The sequence below is a fragment of the Thrips palmi genome, unplaced genomic scaffold, assembly GCF_012932325.1.
Source record: "Thrips palmi isolate BJ-2018 unplaced genomic scaffold, TpBJ-2018v1 HiC_scaffold_6, whole genome shotgun sequence".
Lineage (NCBI taxonomy): Eukaryota > Metazoa > Arthropoda > Insecta > Thysanoptera > Thripidae > Thrips > Thrips palmi.
The window spans coordinates 878,100-894,066 of record NW_023144633.1 but is presented as its reverse complement, the minus strand read 5'-3'; the positions used below and the strand labels follow the sequence as shown (position 1 = coordinate 894,066).

At 52.9% G+C, this 15,967-nt stretch overlaps 4 protein-coding genes across 5 annotated transcripts; 3 read left to right on the top strand and 1 right to left on the bottom strand.

Annotated features, from left to right (window-relative positions):
* Nucleotides 1-136: 136 nt before the first annotated feature.
* On the top strand, nucleotides 137-3,099 carry LOC117651830 (probable nuclear transport factor 2). Of its 2 annotated transcripts, XM_034396237.1 has the most exons (5): nucleotides 137-390; nucleotides 1,102-1,173; nucleotides 1,271-1,369; nucleotides 1,505-1,639; nucleotides 2,067-3,099. In XM_034396237.1, the coding sequence occupies exons 1-4, from the start codon at nucleotides 283-285 to the stop codon at nucleotides 1,616-1,618; spliced, it is 393 nt and encodes a 130-aa protein (XP_034252128.1). In that variant the 5' UTR covers nucleotides 137-282; the 3' UTR covers nucleotides 1,619-1,639; nucleotides 2,067-3,099. The 2 variants fall into 2 exon arrangements, with proteins under 2 accessions (XP_034252128.1, XP_034252127.1); XM_034396236.1 differs by lacking the exon at nucleotides 1,505-1,639 and having other exon boundaries at nucleotides 138-390.
* Nucleotides 3,100-3,306: 207 nt separating this feature from the next.
* On the top strand, nucleotides 3,307-6,666 carry LOC117651605 (aspartate--tRNA ligase, mitochondrial). Its single transcript, XM_034395761.1, has 12 exons — nucleotides 3,307-3,503; nucleotides 3,653-3,782; nucleotides 3,863-4,026; nucleotides 4,118-4,216; nucleotides 4,349-4,450; nucleotides 4,564-4,731; nucleotides 4,824-5,000; nucleotides 5,083-5,262; nucleotides 5,346-5,453; nucleotides 5,592-5,810; nucleotides 5,897-6,293; nucleotides 6,401-6,666. Exons 1-12 carry the CDS (start codon nucleotides 3,453-3,455, stop codon nucleotides 6,559-6,561), a joined length of 1,956 nt encoding a protein of 651 aa, XP_034251652.1. The 5' UTR covers nucleotides 3,307-3,452; the 3' UTR covers nucleotides 6,562-6,666.
* A 443-nt stretch (nucleotides 6,667-7,109) lies between these two features.
* On the top strand, nucleotides 7,110-10,483 carry LOC117651959. Its single transcript, XM_034396585.1, has 11 exons — nucleotides 7,110-7,275; nucleotides 7,419-7,476; nucleotides 7,649-7,820; nucleotides 7,913-8,004; nucleotides 8,133-8,413; nucleotides 8,532-8,643; nucleotides 8,889-9,238; nucleotides 9,301-9,424; nucleotides 9,509-9,663; nucleotides 9,731-9,851; nucleotides 10,088-10,483. Exons 1-11 carry the CDS (start codon nucleotides 7,247-7,249, stop codon nucleotides 10,481-10,483), a joined length of 1,890 nt encoding a protein of 629 aa, XP_034252476.1. The 5' UTR covers nucleotides 7,110-7,246.
* Nucleotides 10,484-10,628: 145 nt separating this feature from the next.
* LOC117651875 lies at nucleotides 10,629-15,087 on the bottom strand. Its single transcript, XM_034396413.1, has 8 exons — nucleotides 14,943-15,087; nucleotides 14,091-14,300; nucleotides 13,620-13,992; nucleotides 13,209-13,533; nucleotides 12,860-13,123; nucleotides 12,261-12,581; nucleotides 11,884-12,188; nucleotides 10,629-11,782 (listed from the first exon to the last, which is right to left on the bottom strand). Exons 1-8 carry the CDS (start codon nucleotides 14,956-14,958, stop codon nucleotides 11,320-11,322), a joined length of 2,277 nt encoding a protein of 758 aa, XP_034252304.1. The 5' UTR covers nucleotides 14,959-15,087; the 3' UTR covers nucleotides 10,629-11,319.
* Nucleotides 15,088-15,967: the final 880 nt, after the last annotated feature.

Here is a 15,967-nt window from a genome sequence, read left to right as displayed (position 1 = left end):
TTACAAAGACTCAAAGACAGTTCCAAATAGAGTACGAAGAATGTTAAATACTTAAAGGAGATTTTTACGATGTTTCGACCTATCGCTGTCCCCCCTCCCTCCCCCTCCCTTTCCTCCCCCGCCCCTCCCCTGCCCTCCCCTCCCCTAGCGCAACCCGCCGTTGGGTCTGAGACTCTTCAAGGGTCAGCTTCAAGCTCGACAAATAAGTCTCTCTTGTACACAAAACAGGTGTTCATTATTCTTCTCCTCGGCTGCCTTTAAAACTTTCTTTTTATTTGAACCATGGCCCTAAATCCAGCCTACGAAGCAATAGGAAAAGGATTCGTACAGCAGTATTATGCCCTGTTTGACGATCCGAATCAACGACCGAACCTCGCCAACATGTACAATGTGAGTATTGGCTTCGCTGCTTTTCACTATCTGATAATTTCCCAGACTATTTACAACCAATTTCAATTCCTAGGGTGTCTATTTTTCATCCCTCTCTCTCCATGGCGGCACCTGTCATTGTTTACTGACTACAGTGTTGTGGTCCCGGCACTGCGGGTGTCCACTCTTGCGCCCTTATGCTCCTATTTTGGCGTATTTCAGCCTTTGGTTGCGCTAATTCGCTGCGGTGGTGTCGGTTTGCCGTCTTGGTTTTGTGAAAGCCGTGCGGTCATTCCCGTGGGTGATGTTTATCCCTCTGTCTTGACATTTTGGGAGAGGTTATGTTTCCCTCTTTGAGCCAAAAGAAACTTCGGTTTACTCTATCGCCTATCTTTATTTGTCGTTCTGTCCTTCCTTTGCAGCAATGTCTGCTCGTGTTTTGTTCGCCATTCCTAGTTGGCCTTTTTAAGTTTTACTGTTGCGGCTCTTGATGTTCTCACTACAGAGCCTTCAAAGTTGTGGAAGACGGCATTTCCATGTGCTCAAGCGCAAGGAGTTTTAACTTATTTATTGCAGATCCAATTTTGACGAAATTAATTTTCAAGATGTTTTGTCCTCTTGCTTTGACTAGTTAGCAGTTTTGTTACAGTATCGTTTGGATGTCTGTCCAAAATTGTGCAATAATCGAATGGAAAGTCCTGTTACTCATCCATCTATTTTCGTTTGTTACAGGCAGAAACCTCTTTCATGACGTTCGAGGGCATTCAGCTACAAGGAGCTAAGAACATTATGGAAAAATTGAATGTAAGGTCCAATTGTAATTGATCTAAATTTTGTCTGTGTGTTTAGTGTAAATAAATTTTTAAAATTCTTCTTCTTTTTTTCTTTTTTTTTTTTGCAGAGTCTAGCATTTCAAAAAATCAACAGAATGATTACAGCAGTCGACTCTCAACCTATGTTTGATGGCGGTGTTCTCATTAATGTTTTGGGAAGATTGCAGGTAAGTTTTTAAATATTTTTTATTGTGTTTGAACTTTTGTCAGTGCTATGGCTCTCTGTTATCTCATTCATTTTAAGTTGAACCATTTGTTTGAGTGTCAGACTTTTGACCTGTGGTTCTTGTGACTTTCTGCAGACCGATGAAGATCCGGCTCATGCATATATCCAGACTTTTGTTCTGAAACCTATTGGTACAAGCTTTTATGTCCAGCATGATGTGTTCAGATTGGCACTTCATGACTGTGTATAAAAGCACTACAACTGGAGACAGGTAGCAGGCTAGACAGAATTTTTAATGCATAAGCTGTGTACCTTGCTTACCACAGTGCTAATTCTGTAACTTGCTCTCAACCTGCCTGTCCTGTTGCAATGTTAATCTAGTATTCAGGAGTTTGTTTAATCACATTTGATACATTTATTTTTATTTGTTTTGGGAGAGGAGGAGTGCTTGCTGTTTGCTAATTATCATAGTTTGATAAATTAATACATATTCTTAGCAGGGCTTGATTTTGCATGATTCTCCTGTAACTCTTCTAGAAATCTGTTAATCTCCTGGTTTTGAAAAAAAATTATTAACTAACATTTTTTTTTTCATATTTGTAACACATTTACTTCTTTTGAAACACAATTTTGTATCTTTTAATCTGTATTTAAAATGGTTTGCCCAGTTCTCTAATTAATCTTGTGTGTGTTTACAGTGTGACGAAGACCCCCCACATGCCTACTCCCAAACATTTGTGCTGAAGCCCCTGGGAGGCTCCTTCTACTGTGCACATGACATCTTCCGTCTCAACATTCACAACTCAGCCTGAAGAGACTGCTCAATCATTTTGATATTTGTGCTCATGATTGTCACATAATTGTTATGTTGTGGGGAGAGGTTTGATCTTGCAGCAAAGGCTTATTAAATGTGTGACTGAAGATAAACTTTGCATGGACAGTTAACTCTTGGCTTTTTTTTTTTTAGTAGTCTTTCTGCTAATTTTGAATTTTGTTTTTGTTTTAAGTACCCAAATTAAATCCAATGTGATGAATGATAATATGAACCTCTTTTAGTATGGTACATCTCTTGTGTACTTTTCATTGTGTTTTTATTTAGCTGTCAGCCATTGTGATGTAAGTTTTAATTATTTGATTACGGTTGACTTTATTATGCTGTTAAGTTTCCTGGCCTTGTTATAAACTTAAAGGAATTTTGGAAAGGCTTTTCTTTGCTTGACTTTTGAAGAGTCTTGAATCTTCAAAGCTGGAAATGTGTGAAAGAAACTGCATGTGTGAGCAGTTCAGACTAACTTTGTTCTGAAAGCTAATGTCAATTTTATTCATTTTCTGCACATTTCTTTTGTCCTAACCCTAGTCTACAATTCTTGTATGTGCTTGCCCTAGTACTATCAAACCTTGTATGTTTCTTCATTTTGTTTTGAGCCATTTTCCTGGGGCAGGCCTCAGTCCTATTTCTTGGCCAGGTGAACACAAGCGATTTTGGAAGATTTGTCTGAAATGAAATAAAGCAACAAACTTTGTCATAGTTTGCTCTCTGAGCAGCTGTCTTGTTGGAAGTAAATAACTAAATTCTGTTGTTCCATAGGGCTTTCCTGTGTTTCCCTTTGGGACTGGACAAGTTCTTTTGAACATGAGTTAAGACTAATATTTGTTTCACACAATGTTTTGTATTTTATTGTCTAGGCCAAACGAACTGTCTATTATTGTAATAAAAAAATAGGAAACAATTTTGGTTTGTTTGTATTTCATTTTCTCCTTTTCCATTTCATTCGATGATGTTTGAAGGACTATCTTGATATCAATATCACCCAATACCAGACTTACCAAGTCTCACATAAACTGCATTATTTTGGGTTGGAGTGCGGAATTTCGCTTGGATTTGCCGCCAGTGGAGCCCTCGTGGACGCTCTACCGGCGCGGAGTATCGTCATACTCGTGGAGTATTTCCAGTTGAGCAGACGACGCCGCGGTGGCACAGTGATTTATGAAAAATCTAGGCTTGTTTTCGATTTGAAATTCTTACTTACTCATTTCCTTACTTATTCGTTATCCTGAGCAGTCTTGCTAGTTCTTAACCAAATATGGCTCTAAATTTTGTCAGACGAAGCTCAAAACTTTTCTTATTGGGGGCTGTAAGTAAAACGCTGTTTTTTTAGGAGGTTGTTTACGAAGGTGGGGGTTAGTCGTCCCACCGGTTATTAAAAGATTTATAGATTTTTGAATGGATTTACTCGTGATTTTTCTTCTTTTTCTCAATTTCTTCAATTTACTTATGTTCAAGGGATCGTTAGGTAGGAATGACACTCCAGGAAAAGTAATGAGGTTAGCCAAAACATGCCGAAGAGTGTGTTGCAGTCATTCTACCTCAGCCTCGCTCACTTCTACAGAGTCTAAAAAGCCACAAGTTCCAGGTAAAAGGCGTCAAGATCATAAATATTTGCGTTATTCACGATTTTAAGAACTCTTTTTTTACCATTCCTTTTTTTCTTAGATGAAGTGAGTTGTTATGCAACCCGCTCGCATACCTGTGGAGAACTTACACGCAAACACGTTGGAAACACTGTATGCCTTAAAGGTTGGCTTCATAGTAACCGAAGTAAATTTTTATTGTTAAGAGATGCCTACGGAACTACTCAAATTCTATTGGAGGACCTGGTGTGTGAAGGATTTTAAATCATCTTGTATTTCTGATAATTTGCTCTATATGGATTTACAATTGACAAATTCTGTTTCTGTCTATTTTCAGCCAGCCAATTTTCAGAACACATTGGATTCTCTTACTTTAGAGAGTGTTATCGAAATCAGAGGAATAGTTTCACTTCGTCCAGAGAATCAAATAAACAGAGTGTGTTTTCAGTGCCGATCTTACCACATTGTCCTCTTATTTTTTATCATTTCCTACTCTCTTAAATTGGTTTTTCTCCTTCCTTTTCATAATTCTTACCTGTCCATAACCAACTTTCTTGTAACATTGCAGAAAATGAAAACAGGAGAAATTGAAGTTGTAGCGACCCATTTAGGAATCCTTGGGCCAGCCCCCCAGCAAATGCCATTTCCTGTTAAAGATATAAGAAAAATGGTAGGATCTATTTTTATTTCTCCTCCTTCTATCATAATTTCAAATTAAATTGTGATCTGCTGGAGTATTTAACCACTCAATACACATTTTTCATGCCCTGACTATTTCTCTAGCCTTCTGACCATCTACGAATGAAATATAGGTATTTGTACCTACGTTATCCTCACATGCAGGAGACTCTAAGGATACGCTCACAACTCATACACGGCATGCGGGACTTTCTCATCCAAAGAGACTTTGTGGATGTCGAAACACCTACTTTATTTCGGAAAACACCAGGGGTATGAGCAGTTGTGCTATTCATTCTCCTTCTTAAATTTATTTTATTATAGTAATCAGGCAATGTCATAATTTGATAAACAAAATGTTCCAGGGTGCTCAGGAGTTTATTGTGCCCACTCAAATTCCAGGACAGTTTTATTCCTTGGTCCAGTCTCCTCAACAGTTCAAGCAATTATTAATGGTTGGAGGCCTTGACCGCTACTTCCAAATTGCTCGGTGTTACAGGGATGAAACAGTCCGTTATGATCGTCAGCCAGAGTTTACTCAAGTAAAATTTGCTTTACAGTATAATTATGTGGATATCGTTTTGACCAAAGGACAGCTGTGTTAAAGATGGTTTCATTTTTCAGCTTGATATTGAGCTCTCCTTTGTTGATCGAGAGGGTATTATTTCATTGATTGAAGAGCTTATTAAAACTTGCTGGCCATCAGAGCGGGAAAGACCATCAATTCCTATTCCTCGAATGACCTTCCATGATGCCATGGAAAACTATGGCTCTGACAAGCCTGATCTTCGATTTGATGTCAAGGTGCTAAATTTTGTTGGATTCTTTTTTATGACTACATAATATGAAATCTTTTACTCATTCCTCTTTTTCATTTCTGTGTCCAGATTCAGAATGTTACTCACCTGGTGCAGCCACAGACTATAGGCTCCCTTGTGAAACAGGATTCATCAGAGAATTTGTCAGCCAAGATCATGGTGTTCCGTGGGGCAGCGGTATGTAAACTCAATATATTTGCCATACTAGAAACAGCTGTCAAACAGCTGCTGTTACCTTTAGCTTTTTAAACTTGAGATTATGGCTTACATAGAGTCCTTATGAGTAATGAGCAATTCTTTTTATTTTTACTTAAGGGTGCGTGCAAAAAGGATGAACTGAATGAACTTAAAAGGCTTGTTGAAAGTGGTGTGCATACTGCAAGATTGCACTTAGTTCCAGTTAAAAATATAAAGGATCTCAAGTCTACTTTTCGGAATGAATTGTCATCCGAAGAAATTGATAATATTGTGGAAGCAAATAATGTGGTGCCTAAAGACCTCTTAGTTCTGTGTTTAGGACCTGATCCTGAAGTGGTAGGTTGCTGAACTGTGTATTCTTTTAATTTTGTTTGTTTTAGTTTACAATATACAGCTGAAATTATTTTTTTTTAACTTTTCAGCTGAAAGTACTTGGCATGACTCGCACCCTTATTGCTGATGCCTTAGAAGCTAATGGTTTCTCTGTGCGGGAACAGCATCATAGATTTTTGTGGGTAGTAGACTTCCCATTATTTGAAAAAGGTGATGACGGATCTTTACAATCTGCACACCATCCTTTCACCCAACCACATCCTGATGATATGCACTTGTTGGATACTGAACCACTCAAAGTGCGAGGCCTGCACTATGACTTGGTTCTGAATGGGTCTGAGATTGGTGGTGGTTCAATACGTATCTCTGATTCGGTTCTTCAAAAGCATGTTCTGCATGATTTATTAAAGGTCGACACTAGTGCCCTGCAACATTTAATAGATGCACTTTCTTTTGGTTGCCCTCCTCATGGTGGCATTGCTTTAGGTAAGTTCTTTACTGTTCTGTTCCTGAATGTGTGTATCAAAACAAAATGTATTTACAATTTTTTTTATTGGTTTCTTTTTGCTCTCAATCATTTGTGTATATTTCAGGTCTAGACCGCCTTGTATCTATCATATGTGGAGTGAAGTCTATCAGAGAAGTTATTGCTTTCCCCAAAGCATTGGAGGGAAAGGACCCAATGTCTGGGGCTCCAGCAGCACTCACAAAGGAAGATGCTATGAAGTACAGGTTACCATTTATTTCTCACTAGAACAAGGATTAATAAAAGTACCATGTTATGGTCCCATTATTTTATGTCATTTGTCATCTATGTTAATCACTCATTTTTGTTGACAATAAATTTTGAAGAAATACACGTTATGGCTATTCTTTGGAGAAACAAAATTCCTGATGGGCAAGAAAACAAAAACAGCTAATCTGTTCGTTTGAATTCACTTCTCGGTTTCGTCCTAAGTTCTAAAGGACAAACAACTGAGATCATGTATGTAGCTTGGACTACTTGAGACCTTTAACGCCTGTGAGGTATGCCTCTGGCTCGATCCGCAAGACACGGGTGTGGAGACGGTGGCCTACCTTGCGCCTGTCGCCTTCACAGGGGCAAGGTAGGCCACCGTCTCCACACCGGTGTGTCGTGCCGGGCCGGTGGCCTACCCCGCAGGCGCTAACTTCAACTTGAGATGCTGGAAAATGGTAAGCATTATGCCCAGCCCTGCTACCAGCTGCTGCGAGGGTGAAAGCCACAACAAGGGAAGTCCCGCCTGAGTCAGTTTCTTTTCTCATCTTCGGGATCGCTTCAATTTCTCATACTCAACTCCCTTGATTGTTGCGCTGTTTGTTTTGGACCGCGCGAGGGAAGGACAGCCGATCCCTAGTCTCGTTTTCTCAGAACTCAACTTTTTACTTTGGGAACTCCCTTGGATACTCAGCCCAGCGCGATGAAGTTGGCATTGCCAATGAGTATAAGGTAGGTTCCTTTCACTGGACCAAAAGGTGCAGCTAAAGAAATGTGCATAGCCAAATAGCCCACAAATGACGTTTCCGCGGGGTTAGGTGCAATTCCCTGCCAGTTTGTTAGCCAACTTAAAATCGTACCATTTATGTATTTAGGATCCTCCCAAATTTCCCCGATGTTCTCACCTTCCGGGCGAGAAGCCGGAGAGAACAGGTAAGTGAAGACCGGATTCATTCCCCTCCAGCCTGGATCCGAAGAGGCGTTTCGTCACTCTGTCTCTCTCGCACCCCTACGAGATGCTGCATAAGTTTGAGAGAGACAGAGCGAAGAGGGACTCGTCGGTGGTCTGGGTGGGACATTGAACGAGTGCCTCGTCGCTGACCAGGCTGAAACCTTGAAGAAGGGCGAAGCCGGCGGACCGCTTGGCCCTGCCCAGGCCCACGTCGGCAGCGCGCGGCTCTCGTCGCGGACCCTGTTCGCGATGCTGGTGGTCTTCGCGGCCACGTTCCTCTTGGCGTCCGTGCTGATCTGCGCCAGGACGAGGCCGTACGGTTTCAGTAGGTGTCGCGCGAGGGTCGCGGTCTCGTCTTCAAGACCGTTCTGTTTCTCGTTGACACGGGTGCATCAACGCGGGTCTTGATTGCTGCAGGCACTAGTCCCCGGCTGGAGCACGTCTCGCTGGAGAAGCTCAACAGCACCTTCCTCGTGGACACACCGGGCTGCCACATCCCGAACCTGGAGGTAACAACTTTCACTTAGGTAACAACTTTCACTTAGGTAGTCTCTAAAAGCAGCACTATACCCCTCCCTCAGGCTGACTCTAGGTCGGCCCTTGACTGCGATAGCTAATTCAAAGCGCCCGCGTTCAGGTGATGAGCCCCGAGATCCGCGAGTTCATCTACGACTACGCGGACGTGACGTGCGACGTCCCGCCGCCGCTGGTTCGCTCCGACGACGACGCCGTGTACCTCGTGAGGAAGAACGCGCGCTTCTACGGCGTGCGACCCGACTCGCTGCGGTGCTGCACGCGCGCTCTGTGGCTGCAGCAGGCCAACTTCACCCTCCCCGAGGTGGAGGGCACGAACAACGCCGAGCTGGCCAAGGTCAGGCTGCCCTCCGGCGGGGACGCCAAGTTCGGCGACGTGGTGGAGTAAGTGCTCTCTCTCGCGCCCGTGTGGAACGCTGTGTTGGGCGACAGACAGCGACGAAACGACTGCGCTGTGGCGCCCACAGCCACCACGAGGCTTACCCGTCGCCGTCGTGGACAGGTACGCCGACGAGTGCACGCCGTTCGAAGACTCCGCCAGAGTGCCGCACGAGTTCGTGCGCGTCGAGTGCCAGTCCGAGGGCCAGGAGGTGCACCGAGACTTCCACGGCTTCGTGCGTCCCCGCCGGCCGCGTGCCCGTCGGCCCCGCGGCGCGCACCGCGGCTTGAACGTGCTGCTCCTGGGCGCCGACAACCTGTCGCGCCTCAACATGCTGCGCAGCATGCCGAAGGTGACGGCGCTGCTGCAGCGCATGGGCGCCATCACCATGCTCGGCTACAACAAGGTGGGAGGACGCACCACGGCCAGCGTTCTCGGAAACCCGTTCAAGGGCGGTTTTTAACTCACTCACTGCTCCAGGTCGACGACTACTCGTACGTCAACCTGGTCCCTCTGCTGGCCGGCCAGCCGAGCGCGGAGATGGAGAAGTACTGCCTGCTGTCCAACTCGGTGTTCTTCGACCCCTGCCCCTGGGTGTGGAAGCAGTTCCGGCGCGCGGGCTACAGCACGGCCATCATGGAGGACACGCCACGCCTCGGGCTCTTCCACTTCCACAGCCCCGGCTTCGCGCGGCAGCCCACGGACGTGGACTCGCGCGCGCTGCTGCTGGCCGCGGAGCGCGAGCTGCCGAGGACCAGGGCGGGCAACACGTCGCCGGTGTGCCTCGGCCCGCGCTTCCAGGTGGAGGGGCTGTTCGACCTGGGCAGGAAGTGAGTGTGTTGGACGCGGGGACGCCCCGGGGAAGCACAGCACTGAAGGGCGTGTCTTGCAGGTTCATCAGGGCCATGCTCAAGTCCGGGACGCCCTTCTTCCACTACATGTGGGGCACCTCGGTGACGCACGACTTCCTGAACCAGGCGCAGATCGCGGACCCGCTGTACGAGCGCTTCATGGTGGTAGGCTGGCAAAGCTCGACTGGCAAAGCACGAAGAGACGGCCTGGCTGGTCTGCGCCGCCTGCGACTTTGAGTTTCTGTCCAGGAACTGATGGAGTCTGGCGTCCTGAACAACACGGCCCTCGTCTTCCTGAGCGACCACGGCAACCGGGTGGGCGGCATCGTCACCACGTACCAGGGCCACGTCGAGGACCGCCTGCCGGTGCTCAGCTTCGTCCTGCCGCCCTGGTTCCACCGACAGTGAGCAGAAGCCTTTTTCTCCAGCCTCCGGGCTGCATTGTTGCGAACTTAACCGCGTTGCGTCCAGGTACCCCCACGCCGTCGCCACCCTCCGGCACAACACGCGCCGCCTGGTCACGGTCATGGACGTCCACGACACCGTGCTGCAGCTCCTGGACCTGCGCCAGCTGGAGCGGCCGCGGCTGGAGGCGGCCGCTGAGGAGGTGCGGCGGCGGGCGAGGGCCGGCCGACCGCCGCGCTCCATGAGCCTCTTCCTGCCCGTGCCGGACACGCGGACCTGCGAGCACGCCGCCATCGTGCCGCACTTCTGCGCCTGCGTGCACCTCGCGCCAGTGGCCAGGGACGACCCCCAGGTAGGCGCCGAAGGCGCGCACTGTACCTCGCCTTCGCCACACCCCCGCGCTTGACCACGAACGCGTTGCAGGTGCTGGCGGCCGCCGGACTCCTCGTGGACAACGTGAACGAGGCCCTGGCGGCGTACCCGCAGTGCGCGCGCCTGTCCCTGCACGCCGTCAAGGACGCGCGGCGCGGCGAGCCGTCCTCGCTGGTGGGCCAGACGCAGCCGCCGGACAGGGTGCGCGAGCAGGAGTTCCTGGTGACGTTCGAGACGCGGCCCGGCGGCGCGCTGCTGGCCGGCACCGTGCGCCACCTGGTGGCCGAGAGGGTCATGAGGCTGGCCGGCAGGGTGACGCGCCTCAACAAGTACGGCAACTCGAGCTGGTGCATGCCGGAGCGGCACCTGCTGCTCTACTGCTACTGCGCCGACGACCTGGACGTCGAGGCCTCGACGACGCGCACCACGACGCGCGCCACGCCGTGAACGCGGTGCGATACTTAGTTTCACTTTGCTCTGCAACGTGCGTTGTGCATCCTGCACGTTGTGTCACTGTTCTTCGGATAAATGCTTTGCCGATTGTTTTAATTTATATTTAAATGTGTAAGGGATTGTAAATAAGTCAAGATCGTCAATAAATACATTTTTTACTGATAACAGTATTATACAAAATATTTCTAAGAATAATTATTGAAAATTCCCTACTTACTTAAACACAGCACTTATTTTTCCACCGTATGGTAATATTTTGAAAGCGTATTGGTGGCCATTAGTCACAAATTAAAATATGCAGCTTATCCACTGCGCATATTGAAAATACCGTCAGTTTAAGGACTAGGCGAAGAAATGAACTGTACAACAATGTAGGCGATGCCGCGCCACGTACTTGAAAGCCAAAGCAGACAGAGTGGCCGTTGTGTCCAGCACTATCTTTAAAGAACAATCACAACGTTAACAATTTTTGGCACTTGTGAGTTTGAATGTATGCTCAGTCTGTTTTAATTGGTGGCATGTCTTCGTGGAAGTAAGATAAAAATACACGTAACACTTATGGGCGCCAGTAATTGTCCTGCATTTTCAGGTAAAAGTCGTAGGCCGCGAAGTGAACTCGGATACTAAATTGGTGGCCCCTCTCCAGAGCAAAGCACAGCGTGGTACACACTAACGACATCCAAACGACATCGTGACAAAAGAGTCTGGAATGTTTTAAACACGTTGGTTCGCATTTCCCTCTTACTTCACGCGCCCGAGGCACGGGAAATACTGACTACACGAGAACTTATTATCATTTCACCTCTGCAGTCAGCCCGGGCCGACCACCGCTACCCCTTGAAACCCCTGCAGAAGCAGTAGAGCTTCATGTGGTAGTCGGCCACGCAGCTGCTCTGCGACCCGTATCGGTTGACCCGCGAGACCGTGCCGGCCATGGACAGCAACTCCCTGTCCCTCTTGGCGCCGCGCTTGGAGAAGGCGACCCCGGACCGGACTCGTACCGTGGCCTCGAAGAGCGCGCCGCCCGGCTCCGTCCGCAGCAGCAGAGAGTAGTCCGCCACCCGCGGCAGCCCCTTCTTGGCGGCCCTGGACGCCGAGCGGCCGTCCCGGCCGTCCGCGCCCAGCTCGGGCCGGCCCTCCTGGCGACGGGCGTCCAGGATGGCGGACAGGTTGAGCCGCTCGCACTGCCGGTACCCCGACAGCATGGCGTTGACGCGCCGCACCACGAAGGCCGCCGCGCGCCTCGCCGTCGTGTGGTTGGACGGCACCGGCGTCGACGCGTAGCACGTGCACCTGGGGGAAGGACCAGGGCCGCGTTAAAGCACTCTCGTGGGCCAGGTTGGCGAGCACCGACTCCACCGGTCTTCTGGCCCACTGTGGGGCGAATCTCTTACCAGTGCGGCTCGATGCCCGCATCGTCGCAGGACCGCGTCTCGGGCGCCATCAGGAACATGGAGATGCCCCTCGGCAGGCTGCTGGGCTTGGGGCGCCGCGTGGCGTGCTTGCCGTGCTCCCTGGAGTCCAGCTTGGCCAGCAGCTCGGCGCGGTCCTTGACGGAGCGCTGCTCCAGCCGGGACAGGTCCATGAGGTCCTCCAGGGTGGCGTGCAGGTCGTACGGCGTCACCAGCCGCCGGCTATTCCTCCGCAGGTTGGCCACCGCCGAGGGGTAGCGCTCGCGCAGCCACCGCGGCAGCGATATCTGTTGGACAACGCCGTCAGTACCCCGCGCGTCAATAGGTCGAGACAAGGTTGAGAGCCTCAGCGAACTCACCATGAGGAAGGGCAGGCGCTCCTCCAGGCGGCCCTGGTACGTCTCCCGGATGTCGCCCCAGCGGATGCCGTGGTCGCTGAGGAACACGACGACGCTCTTGTCCAGGACGCCGTCGTCCCTGGCGGCGCGCAGCCAGCCGGAGTAGAGCGGGTCGGCCAGCTGGGGGTTGTTGAGCTGGTCGTGCGTGAGGCTCACGCCCCAGAACAGGCCGAACAGCTTGTCGGGCAGCCGGGCGAAGCGCGCCGCGTAGTCCAGCAGAGCCTGCAGCTGGAACCTCGCCCCGGTGCACAGGTGGCAGTTGAACTCCTGGTGGTGGCCGAGCTGGGGGCAAGATGCACCGTCACACGACCGTCGCCTTTCAATAAACAGCACACTCTACGGTAGCAAAAATTCTTGACGCGTTTTGAACTCTAGAGTCGCTAAATGGGGCTCGCACCGAACGTGTGACCCCACCAATGGATTCCTCCTTCGGAGAGCAATCCATTGGTGGGGTCACACGTTCGGTTCGAGTTCCATTTAGCTTCTCCTGAACTCAAAACGCGTCTAGAATTTTTGCCGCCTCCACCGATCTTCTATCCCACTGCGCAGTATCTCGCTACCTCTTTGAGCAGCAGGCGGGCGTAGGGCCGCATGTAGTAGTGCACGGGCTGGCGCGCGAAGCCGTTCTTGATGTAGTTGAAGATGCCCATCCACGGCTCGTCCTCCGCGTACGCCGTCTTGAAGCCCAGCGCCTCGAAGCGCCGCCACAGGAACGGGCAGTCGTCGAAGGGGTGCGCCACCGACGGCCAGCAGCGCGCGCGCAGCTCCGGCACCGACAGCCCCGTCAGCACGGCCACCAGGTTGGGGAAGGTGTTGTCCTCCACCTGGAAATGAGTGCCCATTTCTCGTCTTCAAAGAGTCGGCTCTAGCGTGGTGCGCCAACTCCGACTGAGCCACCCTGGTCCTCACCTTGTTGTAGCCCAGCATGTCGATGGCGCCGATGTCCTTGAGCATCTCCACCGTCTGCGGCATCTGCCTCAGCAGGTTGCTCCTGGACACGGAGTCCGCCCCCACGATGAGGATGGACACCTTGGGCGTGTCCGGGTCCAGCACGTCCACGGCGTTGTCCTCCGCGGCCCCCGCCGCGGGCCCGGCCTGGGGCTTGGGGGGCGTGAAGCCGAAGACGTCCCGGTACACCACGTTGTCGCCCTCGGAGCACTCCACGCGGATGAACTCGTCCGCCACGACGGCCTCGTCCTCGCCGGAGAACAAGTCCGTGCAGTTGTCGGCGAACCTGCCAAAGCGAAGGCCGAAGGCCGCTATCCGAGTTGCAATCTCATTCTGCGGCGGTGAGGCAGTTAAGGTTAGTTAGGTACTCACTCGACGGCGTCGTCCAGGCCGCGGTAGTCGACGGGGGCGGGGGTTGTGGTGGCGTCCTTGCCGCCCCCCGGTGGCGTGAGGGCGAGGGCGGCCGGGGGCGGCGCCGGCCTCCAGAAGGCGCGTCCGCAGCACACCAGCCTGGCAGGGTCGCTGACATTGTAGGCGTGGCCGCGGTGGCGGCGCAGGTGCAGCACGTCGCGGCGCGGGTCGGGGTCGGCCTCCACCAGCGCGGGCCCGGCGTCCGCGCAGCGCACGCGCTTCACGGGGAACACGAAGGGGCGCACGGCCTCGTCCAGCGGCGCCAGGAACGGGATGCGGCAGCCCGGCGTGTCCACGAGGAAGCCGCTGGACACCTCGGGCGGCACCGTCGGCGCTGCAGGACACGGACAGTTGACTCTGTCTCTGTCGCACTCCTGGGGCGTACCGCAGGGGTGCGAGTGAGACAGCAACAGTGACTCAAGCGGTACTCACCGAGCCGAGCCGGGGCCGCGGTGGCGCGGCGCGCGCCGGCCGGCGCGTGTGGCGGCGGCTCAAGCTCGCGGCCGTGGCCGAGACCCACGAGACCCAGGCGGCCCCGCACCGCGCGCGGGTCCAGGCAGCACAGCAGCACCAGCAGGAGCACCAGGGGCAGCAGCAGGAGCCATCGGCGGCCTAGGGAGACCCAGGGTGACCCCATCAAAGCTGCGGACAGAACGGACAGAGTGAGGGCGTGTCCTCGAGTCTAACTTACGTCGACCATAGTTCGCCGGATTGGGTCTTGGACTTGGACACCCCGGGCTTCCATTGCTGGCACTTGCGGCTTCCACCACACTGTAAGCGTTACGGTCCGCGCCGAAACACGCGTCGCCATTCGAGAGTCTCCTTGTGAGATCTCGGTTTCTCGAACCTTCCGCCTTACCGTCTCCTCACATGTCAGCGACAGGCCCCTCAGTGTAGGCCCTACACTCGCAGCGCCCTCGCCGTGCTCGCCGTCGGCATGCTGCTCCCGGTAGTGTAAGGGCGAAGGGCGAGGTGCGGACGCTTGCCTTCCCTTCACTCCCTTCACTCCCTTCCCGCCTCCCCTCCCGCCCCGTATCGATCCCTACCCTGCCCTCAGCTTCCCTACCGCGGCTCTCCAGTGCCGCGACTACGAGGAGGGAGGGGAGGGGGAAGGGCGCGGCAGGAAGGGCGTCATGGACCGCGGCCCGTCTTCCCGTCTTCCCCGCCGCGGAGCCAAACTTATGTCGGGCCCTCCGAGCCACGCCACGGCGTAGGGGCGGGGCGGGGCGGGGCGTGCCTGCACAGCACCACCCCCTCGGCGATCACGCATCGCATCCCACTTACACTCCTCCTTCGTCATTCCATCTCGATTTCCCCGGCGGAGGGAGAGGCCCGTGATGCGCTTGGCCTTGGATTATTTACCCAAGCGGCTGGGGCCGGGGCCGGCAAGGCGAGCACTTATTGGCGGGACGGAATCACAACACTGAAGTGCAGGATGAACCGCGAGCCGAGGAGGAGGAGGGGGCATTGTTGTTGGGGACTGCAGCACTGCAGTAGACGACGAGCAAGGTCACAGCTGCTCCCCTCTCCCGTCAACACACTGCGCGAGGTCGGTCGTGTTGGCTAGCGGTTCGCTCTTGATGTCCCTTGGCCGGGAGCGCCGTGCGGGTATGCAACCGAGGCGCACCCGTGCGGGCGGGTTGCCTACCCGGTGGCTGCAGGCGCGCGGCGCGGGGTCCGGCGTGTTGTTCGTCACGGCGTCGGTAGCCTCTCGGTGTCAAGCAATTGGACCGAGAGTAGTGGAGGTGGGGGCCGTGTCACGCCGTGCCGTGCCACGCCGTGCCGTGCCACACCGTGCCGGCGGAGGGGCTAACAGGATAATCGGCATGGAAGCCGGCCGTCCTCGCGCGGGGTCCTGCCGGTCCTGCAGCACGCCTCGCGTCGCCTCGCCTCGCCTCGCCGGCCCCGTCTGGGCCCCGGGCTCGGCCCTCGGCCCCAGGGCACCGCGCCCAAGATAAAACCTGGCCCGGATTTAAACCAATTGAAACTCGAGGCGGATTCGGAACGACCTCCTCCCGGCCTGGACGGCCGGCCCAATCCCGAGCGCTGCATTTTTCATCTCGCTGTTTTCGGCACGCGGCGCAAGGTCGGCCGGGAGGCCTTCTCTCTCGCACTCACGCGGCGGCCCGTGCGGGTGCGAGAGAGACAGAGCGACGCAAGCAGTGCTAGGAAGCAGCCTGCAAGTCGTCCGCGGCCTCCGCGGGGCTGGGGGTGGGGGCGTGGGGGGCGGCGGGGTACTAATCCACTTACAGGAGTACCAAGAAAGGGGCGGGGGCAAGACCGGCAAGACGGCGGCACGAGTTGGCCGT